General features: G+C 37.6%; 1 protein-coding gene across 1 annotated transcript in view; it reads right to left on the bottom strand.

Moving 5' to 3' along the window:
* Positions 1–27,779, bottom strand: part of kif21b (kinesin family member 21B) — a 105,998-nt gene that overhangs the window by 8,471 nt on the left and 69,748 nt on the right. Inside the window, exons 14-33 of the mRNA XM_016520372.1 lie at positions 26,763–26,951; positions 26,297–26,496; positions 24,608–24,715; positions 24,214–24,515; positions 22,118–22,268; positions 21,743–21,946; positions 21,528–21,629; positions 20,696–20,861; positions 17,203–17,263; positions 17,058–17,106; positions 16,688–16,887; positions 16,462–16,536; positions 15,285–15,398; positions 11,053–11,091; positions 4,646–4,782; positions 3,893–4,073; positions 3,648–3,812; positions 3,412–3,529; positions 2,332–2,502; positions 635–834 (exon numbers count right to left, since the gene is read on the bottom strand). Coding sequence (XP_016375858.1) covers positions 635–834; positions 2,332–2,502; positions 3,412–3,529; positions 3,648–3,812; positions 3,893–4,073; positions 4,646–4,782; positions 11,053–11,091; positions 15,285–15,398; positions 16,462–16,536; positions 16,688–16,887; positions 17,058–17,106; positions 17,203–17,263; positions 20,696–20,861; positions 21,528–21,629; positions 21,743–21,946; positions 22,118–22,268; positions 24,214–24,515; positions 24,608–24,715; positions 26,297–26,496; positions 26,763–26,951 — 2,932 coding nt within the window. The remainder of the gene's footprint in view (positions 1–634; positions 835–2,331; positions 2,503–3,411; positions 3,530–3,647; positions 3,813–3,892; positions 4,074–4,645; positions 4,783–11,052; positions 11,092–15,284; positions 15,399–16,461; positions 16,537–16,687; positions 16,888–17,057; positions 17,107–17,202; positions 17,264–20,695; positions 20,862–21,527; positions 21,630–21,742; positions 21,947–22,117; positions 22,269–24,213; positions 24,516–24,607; positions 24,716–26,296; positions 26,497–26,762; positions 26,952–27,779) is intronic.

Here is a 27,779-nt window from a genome sequence, read left to right as displayed (position 1 = left end):
GGTCAATCACAACGCACTGGATAGCTGGCTAATCAGAGCACACCTCGCTTTTCAGACCGATTAGTTTTGTAAAAATCGACGCGTTTCAAAAAGGCGGGGCATAGAGGAGAAACAATAATGTACAGTATGTGGAAAATAATGTGTTTTTTTTACTTTAAACCGCATAAACACATTTCATTACACCAAATACACAAAATAATGTTCTTTTTAGCAGCATCATATGACCCCTTTAAAACAAGAAAATGTACTCTTTGTATTCACGTTGTTTCATATAGACTTCTCCAATCATTTGGTACGCACATTTGGTATGCAAACTTGAGTTCATCTGCTATTTTTGATAGAACCAAGTCCTTGCCTTAGATTTTTACACTCATATTTACCTCACAATATGGAAGAAAGGATCTGTCGCTACTTCGATTTCATTGCAACTGTAAGCTATCATTTATTTTTATATATTGCCAACTGACTCTGTTTACCAGATTGGAACAAACTGTCCAGCCTGATTTGCAAACCAGTTCATTAAAAAAAAAACAGAACAGATGTGACAGAACCAAAAGAACGATTTTTCTATGAATCGTGCATCACTAGTAAATTATTATTTTTCTGAACACTCTCTCTTGCCTGATGCACGTACCTGGAGGCAGTAAAGATCTGTTTGGAATTGGCGCAGATAGCATTGATAGGGCTGTCATGGCCCTTAATCTCTCCGATGGGCGTGAAGTTGTCCACGTTCCACACCTTGAGCATTCCCCCCCTGCAGGCACTGAGGAGCATGGGCCGCCCGGGAACGAACGCCAGAGCACACACCCAATCCTTGTGCGCGTTTGGGATTTGCTGAGGAGAAACAAGTAACATTCCATTTTTAGCTCAGCTCTGCTCTACAAACGGCAGCATTCTCAGTGTCAATCAGGTCTGCAGTACAAACAGTGGGTGGAAGTTTACTTCTTCAGTTTAGGGGTTAACCTCTTACCCTTACTACACACAAAATAGTAATAATAAGACTGCAGTAATAATAAGACTGCAAATGATTTCAACAAACAAGCCGAATTTTATTCTGAATTTTATAAAAATATAGATGCTATAAAAGGACATTTATGAAGTTCTATATGTCACATGATAAATTTCACTTTATTACCAACATCTTCGGCTGATTCTGCCAACAGGCCTGTGGACGGAAAATCTCATAAAAGAGCAACCAAAGCACTTTATCTTGGCAAATTTACTCAGTTGTGCAATCAGAGAGGGCACGTAAAGTGTGTTTAGATAAACCCACTGCTTACACATTGATAACTGCATTGGGATTTAAACGTCTTCCTATTGAGGGCGAGAGGTGGCGTGTGCTGTCAATCACTTAAAATATAAAGACTTGGATATGTTTAATAGAATGGTGCTAAATAAATCTGCGTAATGAAAACAAAATAAAGACAGATGTGAAGATATTGCTTTAAATAAAGATTTCTTTCATCTGCATGTCCAAAAACCTGGAAATGTTTACAGGTAAATACTGATTATAGATCTCCGTTCATCATGACACATTGATCTTCCAGGTGATATTTGTCCTCTGTTTTTGGATTTCAGCATCAAACTGTGCTTTAATTATTACTATTACAATAAAATGTACCTGTGAAATGCATAATTCATATATTCTTGACTTGCAGGAGACTCATTTTGTCAAACCCATTTTTATGTCATCTTATAATAGTCTACCATTATTTTTGACCTTTTAGCTCTGGATGATGTGAAGCTTTGGTATGTGTTCTTGTCTAATATAAGCAGCTGGAGAAACCATTAAAATTAAACTTATTACTAGCTGTTTTTAGCTGTCAGACTGCGATGACGTCAACCGGCGCTGATAAATGAAGCCATCCTACATCTATTGACACAGGAACAATAGGTAAACGCTGGGTTATTACCCTCTGAAACATCATTTGTCTGTGTATATATTATTTTTCGGTATTGGATATTGTATTTAACTTTGTCGCTGTCAGTCATGTAAGCTGTCTTAACTTTAATGCACTTTAAACTCTTTAAAGCACTTACAGCTTATCATTCACACAGTTCTTTCTTTTTCTAGTTGCTTAAATAATTATATCAAAATATCTAATTGAAATCTACATTTCTTAGTCATAATTAAAGGAAAAAAGGGGGGAAAATTGCCACATGAGGCTCATTGCTTTGACAGTATGATGATTGTACAGAGGACAATAATTAATATTATAACCACAAATAGTTAATACATTACAAGCAGCGTGTAAATTATGTTATGTCACATTATAACATCACACATTAACATAAGACCAAAATACGCTTACATGCAATAGTAATTTTTACCTGAATAAGTTCCTGCTGTCCCAGATCCCATTTCTTAATGCCATTGTCACGGGAACCACTGAACAGTACGTCGCCATGTACAGCAAGGCACTCAATCCCATCGTAATGAGGGGGCTCGAAGTTATGAGCTGGTCCGATGTTACCCTGGGTTCCCTCCACAACATCAAATATCTGCATTAAAGAGATCATGAATTGAGAATGAATTTTGACATATAAGAGGTCATTGTACTATAAAAGCATGTGGCAAGTTTCAGAACTCAGACCTTACTTGTTAGTGCAAAAAAGCTTTTATTGCTTGTTTTATTACTTGTAAAACAACTCGTTTTCTACTTCTACAGGTTTTCTACAGTTTTTATTATGCAATAGAGATGAATACATTGGCACGAGACTGCTATAAGATTGTTTTGATATGTAAGGACTTGTGGTTAGCCGTTCTGTCTCAAAATCATTTATTTCAAGGGTAAATCAATAAATCAAGCCATCTACTGAACAGTCACATGCACATTGTTCATTTTACTAGCATTAAAAACAACGTTTTCAAATTGTGATTAAATTATATACAGAAAGCGAACAAAGAGCCATCCCTTTATAATCACTGAAGCAGTCACTTTAGTTCAGCGCAAGTTCTGCTATCTCACCAAATCAGCAAAATGAAACTCAAATGTACATTGTGTCAGCACTTTTTTGGTTATGATGAGAGCATTCACAAGAGTATGTGAGTTAGCGCTGAACAAAACTAACTACAATGCCCAGTGCTGCCAAAACAAAGTGCTAAAAGGAACCTTTGATGGAGTAAATGTACTGTAAACATAGCACTGTAATCCACACTTTACACGATTAGTAAAATGCAGCTTCACATGCATAATACTTATTTCATATGCAAAGATGTTATGTATGCTTGTTTAAACCATAGTCTAAAACAAGGTAGAAAATGGCCATTAATTTCTAAATTATAACTGCTTTTGATGCAAATATTTTAAACACAACATAGTACTCAATGTCAAACCTATATCCTAGATGACTACATGAAGAACAGAGACCTATATAAAAAGGGAAATAAACTAAAATGGTTAAACGCACTTTCACGTAATGGTCTTTGGATCCAGTGATCACCTGATCCTTGCCTCCTCCAGAATAACCCACTGTAAGACACATGACTGACCCAATGTGTCCGGTCAGCTTCCCAGTGGCCTGCATTCTGCACACAAAGAATATAACAGAATATGCGCATGGTTATGAACTCTGTACAGCCAATTCACTTGGTAGGTTTTTGAATTCGTCAATAAATGCTAATGACTTAGGAATGAACTCTGCACCTGTTGAGGTCCCATGTGCGGACAGTGTTGCCTGCAGCGGCATACAACACAGATCCGGAGGGATTGAGGGCGATCTGGTTGATCTGGTACTCGCCTTGGGCTGTAGTGATGGTGCGAGTGGTTGTACCAGCACAGGCATCGCCTGAGACCACCTGACCCGATGACCTAAAGATGGACGAGTTGAAATTTGCTAAACTAGGTGCATTCAGATGCTACAGCTAAATGCTAATTGAAAATATACTCACGTGAACGTCCGGACGCACTTGGCAGAATCGCGAATGTCCCATACTTTGATATATGAGGTGGAAACTGTGAAGACCAGGCCAGAGTAGCTGCAGTATTTGACAGACACAACGTTGTTAGGATGTCCTCTCAGGGTCACGATTTCCTGTCCAGTCACCAGGTTCCACATCTTGCAGGTTCGATCTGAAAAAATTTTAAAAATTATGTTTTTTAACATTAAAAAAAAATGTTACGCTATGCATGTTTATGATGCCAATCATGTTCATCCTTGAGCCAAAAGTAAAAAAACTGAAGCATAATTTGTTTGGCACACATCGCCAATGGCAAAAAGGTTAAGCATGCTTAAAATTACATAAAATTTAGATTTAATTAGGTTTAGAAATTAATAAAAAAAGAAATGTTCAGTCGCTTCGATGTATTAAAAGTCCTTAAAGCTAAAATTTGTACTCAATGTCCAAAAGGTTGCTAGCCCCTCCAGCATAAAAACAAAAACATAATTTGCTAAATGCAAAATATGCATTTATGATTACAGTTTCAGGATGTAATGCTGGTAGCTTGTAAATGAATAATAACTGAAGCACTGTGAGTAATGTATAAAGGTGCACAAGATTTCTGTTGAGATGCCCACAGTTAGCCTTCTTTACAGCAGTGGGCTTTCGACCTCGAGAAAATGTAATTCAAATTGGCTCATGTGTTTGTGCTTATAGGTGTTTATGTTTTCCTTTCACAGGTTCACAGTGGAAAAAAAATGATACCTTTAGAGCCGGTGAATAGCAGCTCGTCCGTGGCATCCAGGCAAAGCACAGGTTTAGTGTGTCCCTCAGCCATCGCCACACACTGCAGAGGGGCCGTCCTGCCCCCCTTCAGCCCACCTGTGGGAGTGATTACACCCCTGCACAAAGACAAGCAGCATTTTAAAACACAGTTGTGAAGTGCAGAAGTCTGTGAGGTTAGTCGAGCAGGTGGAAAGGAGGATGTCACAACAAAGCTTGTTTGTGTTCAAATACAACGTGTGCCATCTGTTCCACGCGGATGGACAAAAAAAAGCAAAAAAACTATTTTTTGCATCAATGTGTGAAAGAACAACAGATTGAGGGACAATAGAAAGAGAAAGAAAAAAAATTTAAACAGGAAGAAGGTCCAATCCATTAACCTAATTACAGGTTGTCAAGTTTGTGCAGCCACTGACCAGTGTTTATATGTAGAGTACGAGAATTAGCATGTGGGCTAAGCTAACATGCTATGCAATGCTAAGCTAATGCTAACTGAAAAACCAAATAATGATATACAGAATTTGTAATTTACCATTAAAACATAATAAAAAATGTTTTTTAAATATTAAACAACATGCATCATAAAGAGATTTTGCAGAATTTCTTATCAGGCATTGAATAAAGTAGTCATTAAAAGTTCTTTCATTCAATGAAGTTGCTAGGTGGACTTGATTCAATGGGCAGACTGAATTGTTCATGTCCACCACTTTGTGAGATCCGGCGGTTGAACCTTGCAAACTCCAGGCCCCCATGCTTCGGCCGCTCTCCCTGGAGTTCATTGTCAACGTGCTGATATTTAATTTGATTTATCAGACTCCAGCTGTGTCACACAGGATTCGGCCATCAACCAGGCAGACGAACATGAGTGAAAACAATAGAACAGACTCCATATATCGAGCAGGTGCTAATTATGTCCTGTCGTACCACTGTACCACTGCCAAGCAGCAGGGGAGCCGATACATGTGACGATGTCACACTGACTGCAAAGCCAAGCCGAATGCACACTTGAAAGGGAAGCCTGTTCGACTGATGCAAACTGCAGCAAAGTCCTCTGTGAGTTGTGGACTTTGGTTCAGAAGTTTAAATCCGCATTTCAAAGCCGCTCAGTTGGTCACTACTGACTTTGCAGGGTGGCACAGAAAGTGGATCTATTTTAAGACATCTTCAACCTCCATATGTTTTGCAGAAGAATGATCGACTCTTGTGTGGTGCAAGTAACGTTTATCTCTAGACCCCAAAGGCTGCAATTGACAGAAATGTTAAAGGGATAGTTCACCCAAAAATGAAAATTCTGTTATTAATTACTCACCCTCATGTCGTTCCAAATCCGTAAGACCTTCATTCATCTTCGGAACAAAAATTTATTACACAAAGGATATTTTTGATGGAATCTGAGAGCTCTCTGACCCTCCATAGACAGAAAGGATATTACCATGAGCAACGCACAGAAACGTAGTAAAGAAATCGGTAAAATAGTCCATGTGATATCAGGGGTTAAACCGTAATTTTACGAAGCTACGAGAATACTTTTTGTGCGCAAAGAAAACAATAACAATTTATTCAACAATTCTTCTCCCCGAGTTCAGAACGTAATCAATTAAATCAGCATTGTTTACGTTCAGTAGAAATTGCGCACATGCTGACCGTAACCAACGCTGATTACATTGATTACATTCTGGGGTACTCTCCAAAATGGAGGAAGATGGTAACTTGGGGAGAAGAATTGCTGAATAAATTATGTTATTATTGTTTTCTTTGCGCACAAAAAGTATTCTCGTAGCTTCGTAAAATTACGGTTGAACTCCTGATGTCACATGGACTATTTTACCAATGTCCTCGCTACATTTTTGTGCGTTGATCGTGGTAATATCCTTGCCATCTATGGAGGGTCAGAGAGCTCTCAGATTCCATCAAAAATATCTTAATTTGTGTTCCGAAGATGAACGACGGTCTTACAGGTTTGGAACGAGGGTCAGTAATTAATGACAGAATTTTAATTTTTGGGTGAACTAACCTTTAAGCTAACCTAACTTTAAGCACCTAGGTAATATTATTTAAATAATTAGTTCACTCCAGAAATAAAATGTGTCTCCCCATGTCATCCAAGATGTTCATGTCTTTCTTTCTTCAGTCGAAAATAAATTAAGGTTTTTGAGGAAAACGTTCCAGGATTTTTCTCCATATAGTGAACTTCAACAGGGGACCAACGGGTTGAAGGTCCAAATTGCGATTTCAATGCAGCTTCAAAGGGCTCTACATGATCGCAGCCGAGGAATAAGTGTCTTATCTAGCGAAACGATAGGTCATTTTCTAAAAAACATAATTTATATCAATTTTAACCACAACTCTCGCTCGTTTTAAGAATGCATTCTATGCACCACTTGGTGCATGTGACCCTTTGGTGTATACACCTCAAGGGCTTTGGTGTTCAGTTTCTTTTGTCGCATGTCCTGAGGCTTTGGAGGCCACTTGCCCCACTGGCCTGGTCCATAATCCAGCCTGAGTTGATATGCACGAGAACAGAAAGTAGATTTGACTTGTGCACGTGCGCTGAGGGAGCACAGAATTTGCAAATGATCGACTGAAACTCTTGCACTCAAGCAGGGATGAAACGAAGGAACCTACAGCTTCTGAGGATGCAGAGCAACACGGGGCTTTTTAAACTTATTTATATCCACATAAATTGTTTAAAAGACTCTTTGCAGGAGACAGGCAGCACTTCTTCCTCCTGGCAGCCTTATGCGAGATGGTCCCAATTAGGAACCACAGTTTCCCAGAAGCTCCCAAAAGACACTTCAAATCTCTTCACCAGTATGAATGCCGTCAAACCGTCCATCAAGCATCGAGACCGCAGCCAGACAAAGGCGATGAAGGAATAGTTGCTCTCAACCATGCTGGGACTCGTGTTATGATGTCACCATTTTGTGGTCTGTCTAATGGCTGACAGGCTTGGCATCACCATCACACAACACCTGTCATGGTTGCTCATATCACATCGGGGAGCGAACAATGTTTCGCCTTGGATGGCATCCACTAGCTTTTTCGGTTTTCCCCCAACAATAGCGCAGGCAAGCTGGTGTGCAATTGAAAACCGCAATCTCCACATCCATCGTAACAGCACCACAGTGCCAACTGCAAATGGATGTAACGTTTACTGACAGCTGGCAAGCCGAATTTCTGGTCAGATTTATGATGGACCACTGCCACGGGCTAAATGAGGGTTTCTATCGCAGGAGAGATGTGCTAAACACACATGTTGTTTTGATGGAAGAGAGGATTTGTCTATAAACTGCTCCAGAACTTCAGGAAACAAAAATAAAACTTAAGGTCTCAAGGTCTCCAGGACTTGTACTTGAGGGACCAAGACAAGTAAAATGACTTCGGGGTTGATCTCTCATCTCTCGTCTTATTTCCGTCTTATTTTCCCATGCTCCCACTTGTGCAGAGCGGAGGATGCATTATGTCAGTCATAACAGTGGGGGTATTTTCAGCTCAGTACTGACCCCTCCTGGAAATCGGAGAAGTAATTTCTTTGAGTAAACAGGTGGAAGTAATCTTTAGTAAAAACTAAATCAAACAAAAGTAGGCATTACTTTTCAAAAACCGTCTTCATTTTTGGCGTCAATTTTTGCTGCCAAGAAAGCTTTGTAACTCCAGTTGTGCCTGCCAATTAGCCCACATACATTGGCAACCTGGCTGGGCTAAACAAGCTTTCCCTCCCCTAAAAAAAATAATGAGGCTCTTCCCCTTAAGGCTGACACAGCGTTCCCAACCAGCCCAGTCTCGGAACGCTCCTTCCTGCTGGCCGAGTGAGACGGAAATGAAGCTGGAGTTTGGGATGAAGGGAAATTGGGTCTCCAGAGGGCTGAGATCAGCCTCTGTCCAGCTCAGTGCCTGTGAAGTCCTAATGAAGGTGGAGCCGTCAAAGCGTCTTTGTGCGGGCTCATGAGGATGGCCGATTAAAGAGGAAACTGGGACATCCCAGTTCTCTGAGGACAGATGAAACGCGAGAGGCTGCTGTTGGCACATTTGTGCTCTCTAAAGTGAGAAGAACTCTAGGGAGGTCCGGCGAACAGGAACTGATGGTGATCGGGTTCCGGACTAACACTGTGTGAGGAGTTTAAACATAAGTATCTACAAAGTAGTTTACGTGTGTGCGAACTTCAATTAAAGAATAAAGCATTTAACTGAAGCTGCGTTTGCATATCATTATCATTCTAAAATTGTATATGCAACTAGATTTTTTTTTCCATCTAAAGTAAATCTACACACATGTGCACATGCAAAACTCATCGTCATGGTGTTTAGGGTGCTCTAGGTGGACACTGGACACTGTTATCCTGGGTGTTTGCTAATCAAGTCAAAATAAGACACCGCAAACTCTCTAAATGCTCCAACTTCCTTAATTTTTTTTTTTGCCTTCTTTATTGCCCACCAGGCAAATGGTTCACAGCCTTGGCAAGCTTCAATAATGAGCACCACATAATTTCTCCACACCATGCAGCTTAATTTTTTGCTCATTTGAGCCGATAAGTGAGGAATTAGAAAAGTGTGAAGAGTTATTAAGGAAAATGCTCACCATTTTATTCCTCACTTAGTGTCAATCAAACAAACTCAGTCAATACAGGTATAGTGCCATGCTGTGCTATGACCATTACTGCCATAAACCAAAAATCAGTCTACACACACTCGACATGCAAGCCCTGCGATACTAAAAACGCATGAAGAAGGAAACACTCCATTTCACACAAGTGCGAAAACCAAAACAATACAACAAATGACAACAGCAAATTTGAAAGGAAAAAAATTGAATTGATGTTCTAAAAACCACACCTTCATGCAGCACATAACCAATGAGGAGTGAGCTCACGGTTCTGGACCCTTCCACTGGGTTGAAAGAAAAGAAATCTGATGCTCTGAGAAAAACATGGAGTGTGAAAAGGGGGGAGTGGAGATGGGGGGGATCCTGAGGATGTCAGGATATGGAGTTTCTGTGCTTTTCATGGATAAACGAAGGGGGAGTTGTTATGAATGAACCTTATCTTATCCCCCCATAGCGGGATTTAGAGCAAACCGCTGTGGTTCAGAGAATAAAAGCCTTCCCTACTGACTCACTCAGCTTTGCGCTGATCAAAGAGGGTGTTGATCTAAAAAAAAAAAAAACACTCAAGTCCAAACTGCCCAGTTACACTGGCTTCAGATAAGACAATTTAGCCAAAATACTAAGGCATCATAGCGTGAAGTTTATCATCATGCTGTTTTGTTTCATTCGCGGATAGTTTATCGCCAGTGGCTCACTTGGTGAACAAGTTAAGCCAGCTGTCTGTGATTCCTTCCTTAAACAGATTTGTCTCTCAAAGGAAATTTGGGACAGAGTAGTTCTAAGCACTCCATGTTCCATCATAGAGCCATTAGCTTCTAATGGTATAACGAGAGCAACTTGAAAGAAACAAGAAAAATGCAATCGTGCTGTCAGGATAATGGGGTGCAGAGAAATCACAGTGTCGCTATATTGGATAAGAAATGAATATTGAGCAACATACAAAATTGAACCTGTGGGGTTTGTCTGAACCAATTTCTTGGAGTCTTTACAACAGAGACCAGAGGAAACTTGCGGAAAAAAAACAAATTAGATTACTGGTAGTTCAAAGGACAAAAAGACTAAATTTACTCAACATGTTAACAAGTTCGGTTGGCATCTTACTAGCCAATTTTTCAGTCGATTTTCATTTATAAGCTTCATTTACATAGTTGCTTAAGAGTCAAGAGACACGTTGTCTCTCAGCAGGTGGGTGTTAACCCCGAGTTAAAAGCCCTGCCGACAACTTCTGGACTGCTTAAACTGTTCAGTTGGTGAGGCAGACTCTCATGGCTTTGGGAGCGACTACTGAAGTTCTTTTCTGTCAGATCGGGTAATTTCGACAATTTGTGACAAGGAATCAGAGAAAAATATTGTTGGCAAAAGGCATCGAGATTTTGGCAAAAATGCCAGTAGGTGTGACACTCCAGACCAAAATCGTTTTGAGTTGGCTAGTGGGACGCCACCTTTTGATCCCAGTCCAGAGCTGTTGCGAGACTCAAATAGGGTTTTTAATAGGGCCTTCCAAACAGCTCGGCAGGAAATGATCAATTAAATGATTTTGTGACATTTAAGCTAGTACATTCAAATCAAAAGTTGTATTTCGAAATCGGTTTTCCTTCCTCTGAACCTTCAAGATCGTTAAAGCTATTCAAACAAGTCCGTCCATAAGGTTCATTCAATTCTCACAGACTTCACGGCACAGGACGCAAATGGAAAGGGTGCATGCATGCTCACGCCATGACCACGCCCGGTGGGGGCGTGGCCGGGCGGGGCAACAGGAAACAGAATGACAGACAGAGATCTCTACCTGAGCACCTCCGAGAGAGAGGAGTCGCTGTCATCCGACCTATAGGGCAAAACGGCAGTTGGGTTAGGGGAAGGTGGGAAGAGTCAGTAGAAGACAGATAGGGAGGGGGAGGAGCCTTTCAGGAAGCAGGCGAGAACAGGGGGTGGGGCTAGAGCAAAGGGGGAGGAGTTAGCAGGAAGGTTATGCAGAGTTCATCGGGTGGGGTTACTGGTATTAAGACTCAATGTTAACAGGAAGAGCCCACTCCAAACCTGAGCTCTGATCCATATATAGAAGCCTCACAGTGATGTATTCCCAGAGCTTGTGTTGTTGTAATGGATACTTCATGTCTCAGTTCACTCGGCTATTTGATCTGAGCTGTTTTTATAGTGACTATCAACAAAATGAAACATGACTCGAATAAAAAAGGCCTGCGTTTTAGTGAGACATAATACTATTTTTTCATTTGGGCAGCATCTCTATTGAAACACTATAGCGCTCTAGGCTTAACGGCTCCCACTATTCACAGACACAATATACAAGTACATGAGATTCAAAGCCGCACGTGGCAATCATCGCTCACACATACTAAGTGCTTTTATGTGAACTTGGATGATTGCTGATGTGCACAGAATAAAATATGAATGATATACAAACATAAGTGGTTTCCTTTCATCAATAAAAATAGTTTTGAAAATATTTTGTTGTGACTGAAAAAAAAAAACTGTTTCCACAAACATTTTAAGCAGCACATTAATAATAAGTATCTCATATTACAATGATTTCTGAAGGATCATGTGACACTGAAGACTGGAGTAATGGCTGTTGAAAATTCAGCTCTGCATCACAGGAATAAATTACATTAAAAGTATATTAAAACAGAAAACAGCTATTTTCTATTGGTCAGTGACACTGGTCAATGAAGTCAGAGACTTAAGAGACAAAAGAAAACAACATGAACCACTGGCAGTCCCTTGGATCGCATTTGATTGGCTGAAATGTAAATGAAGTGTCACGCTACTTTAAAACACAGACTCGGTCAGACTAGAAGCAAAGAAACTTACGACATGCACACATGCTTATTTGAGAAACTGATTCATGAGAGTGTGACCAATTGACAGGACACTTTGATTCGCTGACACCAACACTGATTTGAATGTTGATGAAGGTCTATTAATATTGGCCTGCATGAAAGTCTTGCGTCTGCTGTCCGGTTTTGTTATTCTGTGCTAACCCGAGCAAAGACTTAAAGGCTGTCAGGATTCCAGTCTAATCAAGTCAGTCCCGCCCATTAGGGACCAATCAGTAATCAAGTGGAGAAGCGTCTCTTGGGCTAAAATAATTAAGATCACGCAACAGCGTATATACTGAGACCGACGCACTGACAGTGACTGACATGCACATTAACAGGTGAGATTATTAATGTAAAGACGCATCAAGATACATGAGAAAGGATCTAATTAAGTTCTAAATAAAAAGGAGTTCAAAATTTCCATATGACAACCAGCGTAGACAAAAATGTTACGTCTTTAAAAATGTTACAAGGGTATTGCGATGTGGTTGCTAAGATGTTCAGAGTGGTTGTTATTATGTTGCTATGCAGTTGCTAGTCCAAAAAGCCTGTTATTCCGGTCCCTAAATACTGTAAGAAAGGGGTCAAACTGACCCAATAGTGTGTCCCAATTTTTTTTTTTTATATCTTTTTTAAAAACACATTAATTTATAACATTTGTAGTGAACAATCTAAAAGGTACTTTATAAACAAATAAAATTAAACGAAAAATGGCATTTAATTACTTAATATTTCACTTATTTCTCATAAATCTTACACAGGTATGCGAGTGTCAGCAAATCCATGTACATATTTGTTGGTCATAAGCTCAAAAAAAGAATCTTCAAAAAGGGGGTTAGTAGCCATATGCATTTTTGACTCACCACGGCATTTAACTATCAATAATTTTGTCAATAATAATAATACCTCAATACATCATGGATTAGTCAATTTTGGTTTGTCTCTTTCAGTTGAGACAATACCATATTTGGAGACAATTCAAAGAGTCAATGTATTTGCTACATAATTTTACCATATTTTTTATCATTATTACTTTTCTAGCATTATCAAAAGGGGATTTTATCAGTTGTTATCCCTCTTTAATGCATACACTACTAGACAAAAGTTTAGACACACCTGGATTATTATTTCTTCAGGATCTAAAAACAGTGGTTCTCAACCAGGGGGCTGCAGGACGACTTAAAATTGTTATTATTATTAAAATATTATTAATAATAATATTGTTAGTAATACTTAAACTTAACATTTATGATGCCAGTGGACCCATCTGTTATTACATGATTTAACAGCAATATCTTCGCCTAAACCTAAAGTAATCTTGACAAACTGTTTATGACTTGAAAGCTTAAAGACTCTAGCTGTCATATTTTGTGACTGATTTTCAATATACTTTACAGAGCAACCATAATTTATTAATTTGCAACAAGAGTACTCAAGAGTCGGCAAGCGAGTTCTGACTTTTATTTTGAAATAGCAATACACATGTAAAATCTTGAAACAAATCGGTAAAAACCTAATTTTCATGCCAATAATTCAAAAGATGACATCTATTCTTTTTTTTCTTTTTTTGAGAAAAAAAAAGGTCTAAAAACGTTTTGAATATAAAGAAAAACTGACAGATTCTCTGTTTGCAACATGTCTTTTTGTTAGAGGCTGAATTCAACTCAAATACTGTCATACTGCCCATAATACTTCTGAATATGATGTATACTTCATAAATATTTTGAAAAGTATGGAAAAACATGTTTCAGATCACTCAAACCATATATGGAAATGGGGCACCCTTATATGGTCACTAATGGTGCTTGGTGGTCATCTAATGGAAAAGTTTGGTACTGTTCCCAAACAAAACCTTACTGAAAGCTCATTTTTTGAGATATCAACCTAAAATTTGGAACACGACTTGTTCCAATTTTTGGTTTTGATTTTCTGGCAGTTTTAGAGTTCAACATTTTGTAAAATATATATCTTATATAAAATATTGCTTTTTACATTTTATGGTTTCAGAAACTTAAAATTTTCTTTTTTCTACTTCTGTTTCACTTTTTTCTCACTTTTTCTACCAAGGGTCTTCTTCAAAAAGAGACCAAACTTAAGTCTGTGCTTCAAATCATTCAAGAGTTATAATTTAAGTTAGAAATTTAAATTTCATTTAAGTTTAATTTTCAGGTCTATGTTCAAAAAGTGGAACCGACAGTTAACAGGTTAACATAATTTTAGGATTTTTGCACCCATTTCAAGTCTAAACTCTTATAAAAGTAATGGTGTGCTTCTCTTCAAATAATGCCGGAAGGGTTGCACCATCAGGGGTTTGTTCAAATCTCTAATTCTAAGCATGAGCTACAGTAATAATGATGCTTGCCTTAGCAAATAGTGCTAATTATGGTAATTTAACATAGAACACAAAATTACTGTGCTAAAGGTGGTTGTATGACTACGAACAGGATAGATAGCAAGCCAAACGCTGTAAACAAACTACGGAATGGTGCGGCCTGGTAGAAAATTACATTAAGAGAAATCTACAGTATGCTACCATATGTGTCCTATCCCACACTCTCTCTCTCACACACACACACACACACACACTGGGGAATGCAATATTCAAGAGGTTGGAGAAATAATAAGATAAATCCCTGACAGGCGCATCAAATGACCAATTTAGATCTCTATGGCAATATCAGACACTGCTGATTCAATTATGGAAGGAAAGTGCAAACAAAACCCATCTTCAGAGGGTGGAATAATTGGTTATTCTACCCTAATGTGCCCACTTGTGGTGTTATAATGAGAATTCACAGGAGCCCAAGAACTGACAGTAGCTTCTGCTGTCGGCTTTGAGTTATACTAACCATTCGACTGCAGTTAGAGATCGATACTGCCTGCGGCACACACAGGGTTAAAGCTGAGGTACCGAACTAGTGGATTAAAATACTGTAATGAAGCACTCGAAGTAACCTGACAGAAAGCATAGTCATTTACTTATAGCTGAAGGAGAAAAAAAACTAGCTGGGTGGAAAGGAAAGCAATTAAATAAACCTAGAGAACATGTGGGCTTATGTAAAATCCCATGCTCAGGTATGATGAGGAATTAGACCCTAAAGTAAATCAAACTCTGATGATTTTTTTTTTATCAAGATAATAAATAGTTCATGCTGTCTGTGCGTGTTTGTGTGCAACTCACTTGTCGAGAGCTGAGCCCTGACTCTGGTTGCTTGTCAGCCGGGAAAAGACGTTGCGGTCGTTGCGTGTTCGAAGTGGAGGGGAAGAAGGAGGGGTGTAGCCTACCTCTGGACTTCTGACATAAAAAAAGAAAAACAATACACACAAAAAAAAAACCAGCATGTTTGATTAAAGTAAAGAGTGTAACAGTATACTGAAACCTAATATTTCACAACATATCAACAGCTAACCTGATACACACTTTAAGTATGTTAAAGGGATAGTTCACCCAAAAATGACAATTCTGTCATAGTTTACTCACACTCAAGTTGTTGTCAATGGCTACCATCAACTATTGGTTGCCAACATTCCTCACAATATCTTCTTTTGTTTTCAACAGTGGTTAGGAACATCTTGAGGGTAAGTAAATGTCATGTCAAATTGCCCATGTCAAATTTATTTGTATAGTACCATTAAAATTAACATGTTGACTAAAGTAGTTTACAGCATAATATTGATAATAAAATAATAACATTAACAAAAATAGAAAAACAAAATGTATAAATTATATATATATGTATACACATACACAGTATATATATACATATATATATACATCCATGGACCATTTCCTATATTTTCATTTACAAAGGCAGATTTATACTATATATTTTTGTTTGCAAAACTAAATAATTAATTTTTACATTGTCATTTTACAATATGTTTAAGAAAATAATTAAAACATCTTGGAAAAATGTCTTTGCTTTTGGATACATAAAGCTGAAGGAAAACATTTTTATGTATTTTTATTACTGTACTGTTGATTAATTTGACTGACTGACTGACTGACTGACTCATTCATTCAATTCATTCATTCATTCATTCATTTCATTCAATTCATTCATTCATTTGTTTATTTGTCAGCTAAAGCAACATGAAAACACCACACAAAGATACAACAAATAAGTACATTGCAAAATAGTCTTTTCACATTAACAATAAGACTGAAAAATGTGCCCGCCTACGAAATAAAATGAGTTAGTATGACTAGTATTAGTTTTGCGATTTTTGTCCTGTCTTTAGGAAGCATAATGAAACTGTAATAAATTCAGTAATAAATTGTGTCTTTTTTCCTCCAGATCTCAGTTTGAAACCTTAACTAGAAACATTATTTGGCAGATTTCTGGTGATGAAGTTACCTATATGGCTGGCCTCGGTCGTATGACTGCCTCCTTGTTAAGGGAGATGTGTCAGATCCTCTGGACTGCCTTGGGCTGAAACATCAGCATAGAAATTGTGTTATGTTCAAAATAACTGAATAACTGTGAGGAGACAGAATCCAAAATTCTCATCCCACCCTGATCCCATATAACGGAATATAATTTATTCCAGCACGAGAGGGTTTTGCCTGACAGTTCCACTCACAAAGTGTGTCCTCTGACAGGCAGGCTGATGGTTCGAGACACCAGATCTCTGGAATAGGCCTCTTTGAGGACCAGGCCGTTCTCATGGATCTCCGACAGAGAAGCCAGGGACTTAGTGATGTTCTTGGAGGTGAGGTCCAGGATCGGGCCCAAATACTCAGCTGACACCGCCTTCATTTGTGCAGATAACCGAGGCTCAACCTGTGAGAGGAAATGCAGTAAATATTTCAAAATACTACACTGCCATCTGCTGGTTATAACACACAGAACAGAAATGAAGTGCTGCTTTCCAATGCTGATAAGCCCATTCAATATATCCATGTCATAAAATACTACTCGATCAACGCTGAGACACAAATTTTTAGTTTTACCTTCATCTTAAAGTCATCTTGACTCGCAGACAACTTCATCTGGAAAAAACTGTAGCAGGAAGTTAAGCAGTGAGGTTCAAATTTAGATTTGATAGATTATTTCATGATAATCATCTGTGAATGTACTGTAAGAATGTATTCATACCCGCCCTCTGATGCCTGACTGAACTCATACGCATCCTCATCTGTGCTGGCATAGCCATTCTCTGAGGAATATATAAAACAATGACGAATTAACACCACAATTACAAATATAGCTGCAAGCAGCGATTACCGGTGTTCAAGCGTGTTAAGGCAATTAAGCAAATACGAAAAAAGGCATTATGTATTATTTAGGAAGACTGTATCTACATAAAACAATGATTAAATAGAGCATTTTTGCCAATTCCAGGTAATTTACCATAGGAGTATTTTTTTGTTACCTGTATAAGTCTTATAGCGCCACCTACAGCACAATCTCCATAAAAGTTGGTATGCATCTTTAGAATCATATGCTGCATGTGCTCACCTAGTTTCATGAAGGTTTCCGTTTTAGTTTGGGATTTAAAGGTTTTTGGGTATATTTGGCCAGGCCCATTTTCTAAATGACCTTGTTATATCTAACCAAAGTGTAAAGTTCAACCTTTTTTTGACAATTATTGACCTAGAGAGTTCAGAGAATTGTACTGCCGTGGTTTTCTTGAAGGTAAGCAAAAAAACCTAGGACTAGTTCGCGAAAGTAAGTTTTTTTTTAAATAATCTTGAATGATTAACAAACGATTTAATTGACAGCAGTGTTTCTTGAGGCAAAGTTGTTCAGAATTAGGAGGCCTATCATATGATATGAATACCGTGTGCATGTGTGAAAAGTCACGCAATATACAATCATTTAGACACTTGAAAAATGTGATTGAGCCCCAGTGGCCGATTTCTTTCAAATTCCTCACAGACCTTTAGGGCCGAGAGTCAAACAGACCCACCGAGTTATGTTCTGATCAGCCTCTGTTAACGCCGTCTAATAGGTGCTCGAACTTCATTGGCTAGTTGATGCGTAGTTATAGACGTTTTTTTACGATTTTGTCCTATTATAGCACCACACAGTGGCCAGACTCCATGATTTTTCTCATGTGACCTCAGATCGAGGTCTTACATGTGCGTATCTAGTTTGAAGTAAATATCTCATTCCATTGAAAAGTTATAGACATTTTAGGAAAAGTGGCCATGCTTCATTTGAACATTTTGGCATGCCGTCACGACGGTGAGTCGAAAACTCAAGTTTGTTTTTTTTTGATAACTATTAATATTCACTCTCCAGCAGTGTTAATTTTGACCGCAAATTGTGATTTAGTTTTAGTCATAGTCTTTTGATGAAAATGCCATTTAGTTTTAGTCATATTTTAGTCAACTGAATTGTTTTAGTTTTAGTCTAGTTTTAGTCGACTAAATATCATACAATTTAGTCGACAATCTAAAGTAGATGTAGTCGACTAAATGTTTTATTTATTGTTAATAAATTTATTATTTATTATTATTTATTAAATACTTTATTTCTGTTTTATTTGAGTACATCAGGTTAAGCTAAACCTTATAAACTAAATGAAATCAAATAATATATTTTTTAATTTATGTATTTTAGATATTAATTTCCTTTTTATAGATTTGTTTTATAATTTCAGTTAACATTTATTTATTTCAATTAATGAAGAATATAATGAAAAATGTTATGGTTTTAGTTTTAACTATAAAAACCTGATACGAGTCAAATTTATTTATTAAAATAATATTTTGTATAATTTTCTTAGTCTGTCCCATGCTGTGATTGGGAATCCCAGACAGAAGCTACAATAGTTGTAAATTAAATTAGTCAACTGAATTGTTTTAGTTTTAGTCTAGTTTTAGTCGACTAAATATCATACAATTTAGTCGACAATCTAAAGTAGATGTAGTCGACTAAATGTTTTATTTATTGTTAATAAATTTATTATTTATTATTATTTATTAAATACTTTATTTCTGTTTTATTTGAGTACATCAGGTTAAGCTAAACCTTATAAACTAAATGAAATCAAATAATATATTTTTTAATTTATGTATTTTAGATATTAATTTCCTTTTTATAGATTTGTTTTATAATTTCAGTTAACATTTATTTATTTCAATTAATGAAGAATATAATGAAAAATGTTATGGTTTTAGTTTTAACTATAAAAACCTGATACGAGTCAAATTTATTTATTAAAATAATATTTTGTATAATTTTCTTAGTCTGTCCCATGCTGTGATTGGGAATCCCAGACAGAAGCTACAATAGTTGTAAATTAAATTAAATTAAATAATTAAATTAAATTAAATTAAATTAAATTAAAAAGTTTATGTACCCAAAATATCAATAATGACAACAGTGTCATGTTTTCCCGCAGTTAGATCAGGACGGTACAATGCAAATGTACGTAACTACCACATAAGACATCTGTCCTGACTGAGTCTGACTGGATATTTTCCCAAATTGTCCTTCCCTAACATTTTCGTCTCGTTTTTATTTGTTGACGAAAATGAGAGTATATTTTCGTCATTAAAAACTGTTTTTTTATTTAGTTATCTCGTTTTCGTCGGTGAGTAAATGTCGTTGACGAAAATAATTCGTCAACAAAATTAACACTGCTCTCCAGCGGATTTTCCTGCACTGATTTGGTTCCGACTAGGCGAAAAACCTAGGACTAGTTTACAAAAGAAGGTTTTTCAAAAAAATTTAAAAAGCCAAAAATTTCCTCAAGGGTGGCGATCGAATCAGTCACATGCGTTTCCAATGATATAAGACACTTGAGTCTACGACAAGCGCTTTAGGAGTTATGAGCGATTTCATACTTTTGATCGCTGTAGTGCCCCCGTCAGGCCGATCGGGCAAACCTTGGCGACATTGTAGACGGGATGAGTACTACCATGCCTCAAAGTTTTAGGTCTCTATGCCTTACGGTTTGGTCTGCCCCATCAGTTTTAGGTCAGAATGCTGATCTGTGAGAATCTTAGGGTGTATTCACACCTGTCTTGTTTGGTTCGATTGAATCGAACTCAAGTTTGTTTCACCCCCAGGTGTGAATACAGCAATCGCACTCGGGTGCGGACCAAACAACCGTACCGAGACTCAGCTGAAGAGGTGGTCTCGGGTCCGCTTACAAACTAACTCTGGTGCGCTTGAATGGATGAACCAATGAATGGATGACCTCAAGCACATGTCTGGTTTTGTTTACAGATTCTGGTTCACTTGCAAAAAGGGCAGTGTGAAAGTGAACCACACCAAACAAAAAAAAATCAACATTGTATTTGGTCCGGACCAAAGCAAGTGAACTAGCGGACTTTCCTGGTGTGAATACACCCTTAATTACAATAGAATTACAGCGCTATGCACTTAAACCCCTAAAAACACAATGTATCCCAGTCAGGCTAACACAGTATACATAGCAAGGTTTTTTTATATAATAAATAAAGATAATAAAAGGTAGATAGATAAGAAATAGAATAGACAGAGCTAGTGTTAGAGGGTCAAGTGTAAATGGAAGAGATGTGTTTTTAGCCGTTTCTTGAAGATGGATCGAATTAGCCAGGTCATTCCACCAGCAGGGAAAATATAGATATATGAATACTTATGACTGATTACTCACCTTGCTGGACATTGTGGATTAGAGCTTGCAGCTCAGGGATACACTCTGCCTTTTCCCTTAGAGCATCGAGGATCATGTGATTTTGGGAAGAGCCAATCACATCCGTCTGCCGCAGCTGACCCTCCAGCAGGCGAATTTGAGCCTCTTTTTGAGCAACTTGTAACCCCTATATACACAAACACACGTGAAACACTACCATTCACACGTCTGGGGTCAGTAAGATGATTTAAACATTTTTTAAGGAAGTCTCTTCTGCTCACCAAGGCTGCATTTATTTGATTAAAAAATTTTTTTTATAAAAAATAAATAAATTAATAATATTTTGAAATATTACAATTTAACAAATACTTTAAAAAAATATATATTTCTAGACAATTTATTCATGTGATTTAAAGCTAAATTTTCAGCATCATTACTCCAGCCTTTAGTGTAACATAATGCTTCAGAAATCATTCTAATATTAAACATTTGTATTATCTACACTGAAAACAGTTGTGCTGCTTTTTTGTGGAAACCATGATACAATTTTTCAGGATTCTTTGAAGAATAGAAAGATCAGCATGTATTTGAAATATAAATCTTTATTAACATTATGCCTTCTCTGTCACTTTGTACTGTAGCTGAAAAAAAGGAATTAATTTCTTTAAAAAAAACTTGACTTTTGAACGGTAGTGTACGTATTTGCTTTTTTTACGATTTAAATTATAATATAATGTATTACAATTTCACTATTACTTTAGTCATTAATTAATTATTCTAATCTACAGTACTTAATCATGTATTACTCTGGATGACCCTAATCAGAACATCAAACAGTTCTGCCTAGACTTACCTTGTCAATAGAGGCTTTGAGGAAGTAGTCCAGGAGAGCGCGAGCTTCGGCCAGCGAGCAGGAACTGATGACCACTGAGGTGTCCACTGAGTCCAGCTCATCCTAAAATAAGCACACGATTTGACCAATATCAAAAAAACCTTTACGTAAATATAAGTGACGCGTGATTCAACTACATGCAACAAGCAAGCAGTCATTTCTGAAATGCCCTGTACCTTGGTCTCCTCGATCTGTACGATGGTGGCCTGGCAGTCTGACAGACTGTCGCTGATGTAGTCGATGTTGGCATTGAGAACCTCAATCTCCTCGTTCATCTCCTGAAGGAGCCTCTCCTCCTCATCCTCTCCGAAGCCCTCGTTCAGTAACTTTTCTCTCTTGCGCAACAGCGCCTCCTGCTGCATGGACAGCTCCTCACGTTTCTGGAAGTGAGACATCATGTAAGAGTTGCGTTCACAATCCTTCTTTATTGCTGAACTGTTACATTGTTAAACACACAAATCATAAATGCACACAACAATCATACAACAAAAATGCACAGGGTGCATAATGCATAATGTAACATGTAAAAGAAATATAAATGCAAAAATTACCTTAATGAGGCGATCCATATCAGCTTCCACATTAGTGATGGTCATTCTCTGCATCACAATATCCATGATCCTCCTCTCCAGAGACTGCCACTTCTGACGGGCTGTCTTTGAAAAACGTGTGCTCGTACTCTTTCGCTGGAACTTTTTTCTGCTACTGAAAACAAATTCAGATATACAATATATAGCCTACAGTTCATATTGTAATGGGAACAGAATTTTCTTTTAGGTGAATTTTTAGAATTTTTCATTAGGTGAATGTCACCTAATAGAGTAACCATACAATTTATTAGATTAACCTTTAAAAAAAAGAATGGAATAAAAAATTGTGCATTTATCTTCCATAATGTGATGCACTTCTGACTGAAAAAATTGAAATATTGTAAAAATTTTAAGGCAGGATTGATGCATTGGGATTTGATTGGAGTGATATAAATTATTAATTATTAGTAATTATTATTTTCATTATTTTAATTATTATTATTATTACTATTATTATTTTAATAATTGTATAAAAAATTATGTATTTATTTGTAAGTTAATCTATCATACCATTCAAATGTATCAAATGTGACAATAAAGAAATATATATAAAGTCACAAAAGATTTCGGTTTTAAATAAAAGATCTTTAGAACTTTTTATTCATTAAAGAATCCTGAGAAAGAAAAAAAACTATATACAAAAAAGTATTAAAAAAAGGAATCTTTCACTAATAATAAAGGTGCGTTCATGCCATATCGTATTTACAATGATTACGAGATACCAACTTGTAAAAAGCATTCATGTCCTCGTATAACTCGCATTTACAACTTGTGAACTGGGAGTTTTATGAGAGCTACAACTTGTACCACCTCAGATTCATTCGGCGCTATGTGCGATAGTTCTAAGTTTAAGGGTGTGAACAGCTCCAAATTGAACATCATGTGTTGTCATTTCGAAATTACAGTAATTACGACATGGCATGAATGCAGCATATGAAACGTTTGAGCAAAATCATTATATTAAGGCCTTTTCACACTAAACGCGAAAATTCGGCCCGATGATGCTTTTGAATCAAAACAATAGATCCCTATGGCGCTATTCACACCAGGCGCGACCATTTGCGGCGTGAAAAAGCGAGGGCTTTTTTCGTCCTATGTGTCGTTTTTTTTTTTTGTTTCCTGTCGCTCTGTGAAACCTACGGGTTGTCCAATTACATTTGAGCTTAGATCACGTGCCCGGAGCAGCTGCCTTTGCACAAAAGGCGAGAGCGGTGGTGCTAACTATATTTTAAGATGTATTCTTGAAAGCATTATAGATAGTTTGTGTTTCTGGTGTAGAACCATACTTTACTTAACTTAAAGTGCCCCTATTATGGGTAATGAAAGGTTCAAACCGCTATTTTACCGCTCCAAAAGCGGCACCTAGTGGCAAAGAATGAATTTGCATTTTCATTCAGACCAATGCGAAAAGACCAAAAAGTGGGCGGGCAATATGCTAATGTTTCATGTTGACCTCAAGATGAAACGGCTTGGGATTCGTTTTAAAAACGACTCGTTTCAATGATTCAGAGTCAACTCTTTCTTTTGAGACACAACGTTATACACGGTGCACTTTCAGATTTAAAACTTTGCAGGATGTTTTCATTCACTTACACACTGCATGAAAGGTAATTTTCAAAAATCCATAATAGGGGCATTTTAATTTAATGCTGTTGAACAGCGAACGATGTGAGGAAAAATGCATTGTTGGTTGGCGCCACCTAGCGTGCAGGCGTCAATTAGCAGAAGGCGATCAATCGTTTCGCGCTCGGTGTGAAAGCACCGTTTGTCGGCGATTCACCTCACTTTTTCGCATCGCACAGCCTTTAGACTGCTTTCTGAAGGAAGACTGCTTTTCTGACAGTGAAAACTGGAGTAATGATGCTGAAAATTCAGCTTTACCATCACAGGAATAAATTACAATTTTAAAATAAAAATTAATTCAAATAGAAAAGTTATTTGAAAATGTAATTATATTTCACAATATTATTGTTTTTTGCTCAAATAAAGGCAGCCTCACTGAACATAAGAGACTTCCTTGAAAAACATTCATCGAGTCATTGGTGTACGCAGCTGACCTGGCCAGGTTTCCTCCAGTCCCACGGCTCTCATTCTCTCCCAGGAATCCGTTCAGTTTGGTATTCCACTGGCGTATGATGCTGGACACCGAGCGAGTGGATTCGTGTTTGGAGGTTGTTGTTGTGTTGCTGGTGGACAGCTCTGCTCCGGAGTCCACACTGGTGAGTCTGCGGGCCACGCGTCCCGCCACACGCTCCGACATGGGCTTGGCCAGCCGCCTCAGCGCCGTCACTTCCTGCGTCTTCCTCCGCAACACGATCTCCTGCTGATGCTTCTGGGACTCCAAAGCTCGGATCTGATACTAAAGGAGCACAGAGAGAGCGAGTAAATAATACTACATACACCACCATAAACAACTGGTAGCACTCGTTTTTAAACGTTAATCAGTCAAACCTCTTGTCGTCGCTGCTCTTTCTTCAGTTGTGCGATTTCTCTGTTCCTCTTCGCATCGATCATCCTCCTCCGCTGCTGCTCCTCCTTCATCTGCTTCATCAGCGCCACCTATAGGTAGGATGAAAAGCAAGCACTGTGAGAAACTACTAGATGCAGCAGCGTCTAACAGCAAAAAAAAGTAGTCTAATGTTCCCATTCAGATAATATTTGCCATAAAAAAAATGTGTATGCAATATTAGAATGAATGTGACCCAAAATACAGTACATTATATTAAACAAGAATGTTGTATATTAATAATATTAGGTTATTTTGGTTTTTATTTACATTTTGTGAACACATTACTTCTTGTTTGCCAAGATTATCAAATAAGTGAAAATAGAGGTATTAAAATTTGTGGCTGCACTTATTTCTGGTCCAGCTGTCACACTGGAAAGCAACAGCCAATCAAGCACACTGCATTATGGGATAGACTTATTTCATACCTTGCTCTTTTTTGTATAATGTCTATTTTACAAATGTTATCTGGGTGCTATACACTACCATTCAAAAGTTTGGGCTTAGTAAGATTTTTTTTTAAATGTTTCATTCTCACCAAGGTTGATCAAATAAATACAGTACACACAGAAATATTGTGAAAAGCTATTACAATTTAAAACAACTTTAACATATATATTTTGAAATGTAATTTATTCATGTGATGCAAAGCTGTATTTGTAGCTTCCATTACTCCAATCTTCAGTGTCACATGATCCTTCAGAAATCATTTAATATGCCGATTTGCTCAAGAGACATCTTTTTATTCTTATGTTCTTATTATTAATGTTGAAAACCATCAATGTGGAAACCATCATGCTTTTTTCAGAATCATTTGATCAATAGAAAGTTTAAAAGAACAGCATTTATTTGAAATAAAAAGATTTGTAACATTATAAATGTCTTTGTCACTTTAATGCATCATTGCTGTATGAATGTAAATTTCTTGCAAAAAAAAAAAACCTTACCGACAATACTATTGTAGTGTCTTAATATCTGGAATCAGCTATTATTTTTATATATTCAATTTTAATTTTAGTTACATTTTGTGTGTCATTTTTAGTACTTATTTATATATGTGCACATAGTTTATTAATTTTCAGTTTTAATTTAATTATTTTAAGTACATCAAGTTAAACTAAACTGAAAAATGTTGCAACTAGCTAAAATAAATTTAAAAAGTGTTTGTATATTTTATTTTATTTCAGTTAAAGTTTTTTTTTTATTATACAAATAATGACTTTTTATGATGTTACTTTTAGTTTAAGTTTTAGTTTTACTTAGCCATAATAACCCTGCCCCAAACTTTTGAACATTAGTCTCTGTGTGTGTAGCCACTTTTCCAATACTTGAAAAAAGGAAGTACTTTACCCACTGCCAGCATACAAACTTGCATGCAAACTGGGACACACACTATGCCTGAGGGATCAGCTACTTTCATGGAGAAAAGAGAAAAAAAAAAAAAAACCTACACTCATGGGAAAAATTGGTACTTTAATTACACTCTTAAAATAAAAGTTTGACACTGTAAATGTCTTCATTTTCAATTACAGTCAATTATCTCTGCAGCTGATGAAACCAATGAAATGTTTTGTTTTTCTCCTGATGGCCTCAAGGGGGCAGCGTATTTCTAAAAATAAAGCTCCAGCGCTCACCTTGGCTTTCTTCATATCGGCCACCTCAGACTGCAGTTTCTTGAGCTCTCTCTCGTAGCGGTCCTGGTTCTTCAGCAGACGTGCGTGCTCCTTCTGAGCGGCCTGCAGCTTCAGCAGGTCTCGGTTCATCTCCTTCAGACGCTTCTCATACTCTGATTTGATCTTACTGGCTTTCTCCTCAGTGTAGTTCTCCATGGACACTAAAATCACACAGAAAATGATGGAAGAATTGTTTACTGGGATTATTAAAATTATCGTTTACATTCCAAAGATGGAAAAAAAAACGAATTTCTTATGGGTTTGGAACAACATGAGGGTGATTAAATGATGACGATGGTTTAACGAACCCTTTAAAACACCTATTTATATACTTTGGGGCCTTTTGCCTTGGAGAAATACCAGAAATACATCACAAACAACAGAAACGATATCTCCACAAACGGATGTGAAGCTGGCAGATGCTCACTGAGGTTGTGCAGCACGCGGTCTCTCTCCAGCTGTGTGTCTCTGATCTTGTTCTGGAGCAGAATCAGTTTCTCCTCATACTGGCTCCTCAGCGTCAGGAGCCGCCGCTGGCTGTTCTCCAGCTCATCGATGAGTCTCTGCTTGATCTCGATCTCACACGTCAGGTCCGCAAGATCGGCCTGTAAGCTGACTGAGAGATGAGGAGCCACAGGTTACAAGGTCAGTGTGAATGAAAGGGACTGACTGGACGTTTGTAATAAACGCTAGGGCTGTCAAAAAAATAAATCGAATATTTGTCGAATTTAAAATAAAAATCCACATTCGAACGCAAAAACGTTGCATTCGAATTTTAGGTGTGCGTCAGGCAGCCTTATCAGTGGCACACAAGATACGATGACGATGTAGGTGTCAGTGCATTTTAAAGGGGTCATATGATGCGATTTCAAGTTTTCCTTTCTCTTTGGAGTGTTACAAGCTGATTGTGCATAGATAAGATCCCTGTAGGATCTTATCCCATAGATAAGTTGCAAAGACTAAAGTCTCAAATCCAAAGAGATATTCTTTATCAAAGTTAAGACTCTGCCACGCCCCCCTAAAACGGCTCATTCTAACACGCCCCCACATATCTACATCACTATGCGGAAATATTTGCATAATGCTGCCCAAATGTGCACGCAAAGAAAGAAGGCGTGGTTTCAGTAACCGCAGTTAGTGTTGAAGCAGCCATGTCAGGGAGAAGCTGTGTGTTTCTAGGCGAAAGCAAAAGCACTTTATTTAGCCTTCCGAAAGTAGATGCATTTAGGAATCTTTAAGATTACTTACAACAGAACAGCAATGCATTTTATGGACGACCGTTTCGTGAACCTAGGAGAGGAGGTAATTCTGACTTTGCTATGACAATCTGGCACTTCTGAATCAGCTACTGTAAGTATGTTTTGTTATTAGTTTAAGTATTTGCTATTGACTGTTCAAATGCAGAGTTTTGCGCATCACGTGTGTGTGTGTGTGTGTGTGTGTG

This window comes from Sinocyclocheilus rhinocerous, unplaced genomic scaffold (assembly GCF_001515625.1).
Source record: "Sinocyclocheilus rhinocerous isolate Xijiao unplaced genomic scaffold, SAMN03320098_v1.1 scaffold269, whole genome shotgun sequence".
Taxonomy (NCBI): Eukaryota; Metazoa; Chordata; class Actinopteri; order Cypriniformes; family Cyprinidae; genus Sinocyclocheilus; species Sinocyclocheilus rhinocerous.
Note: the sequence above shows the minus strand (reverse complement) of the source record. Positions and strands in the feature narration are given on the sequence as shown.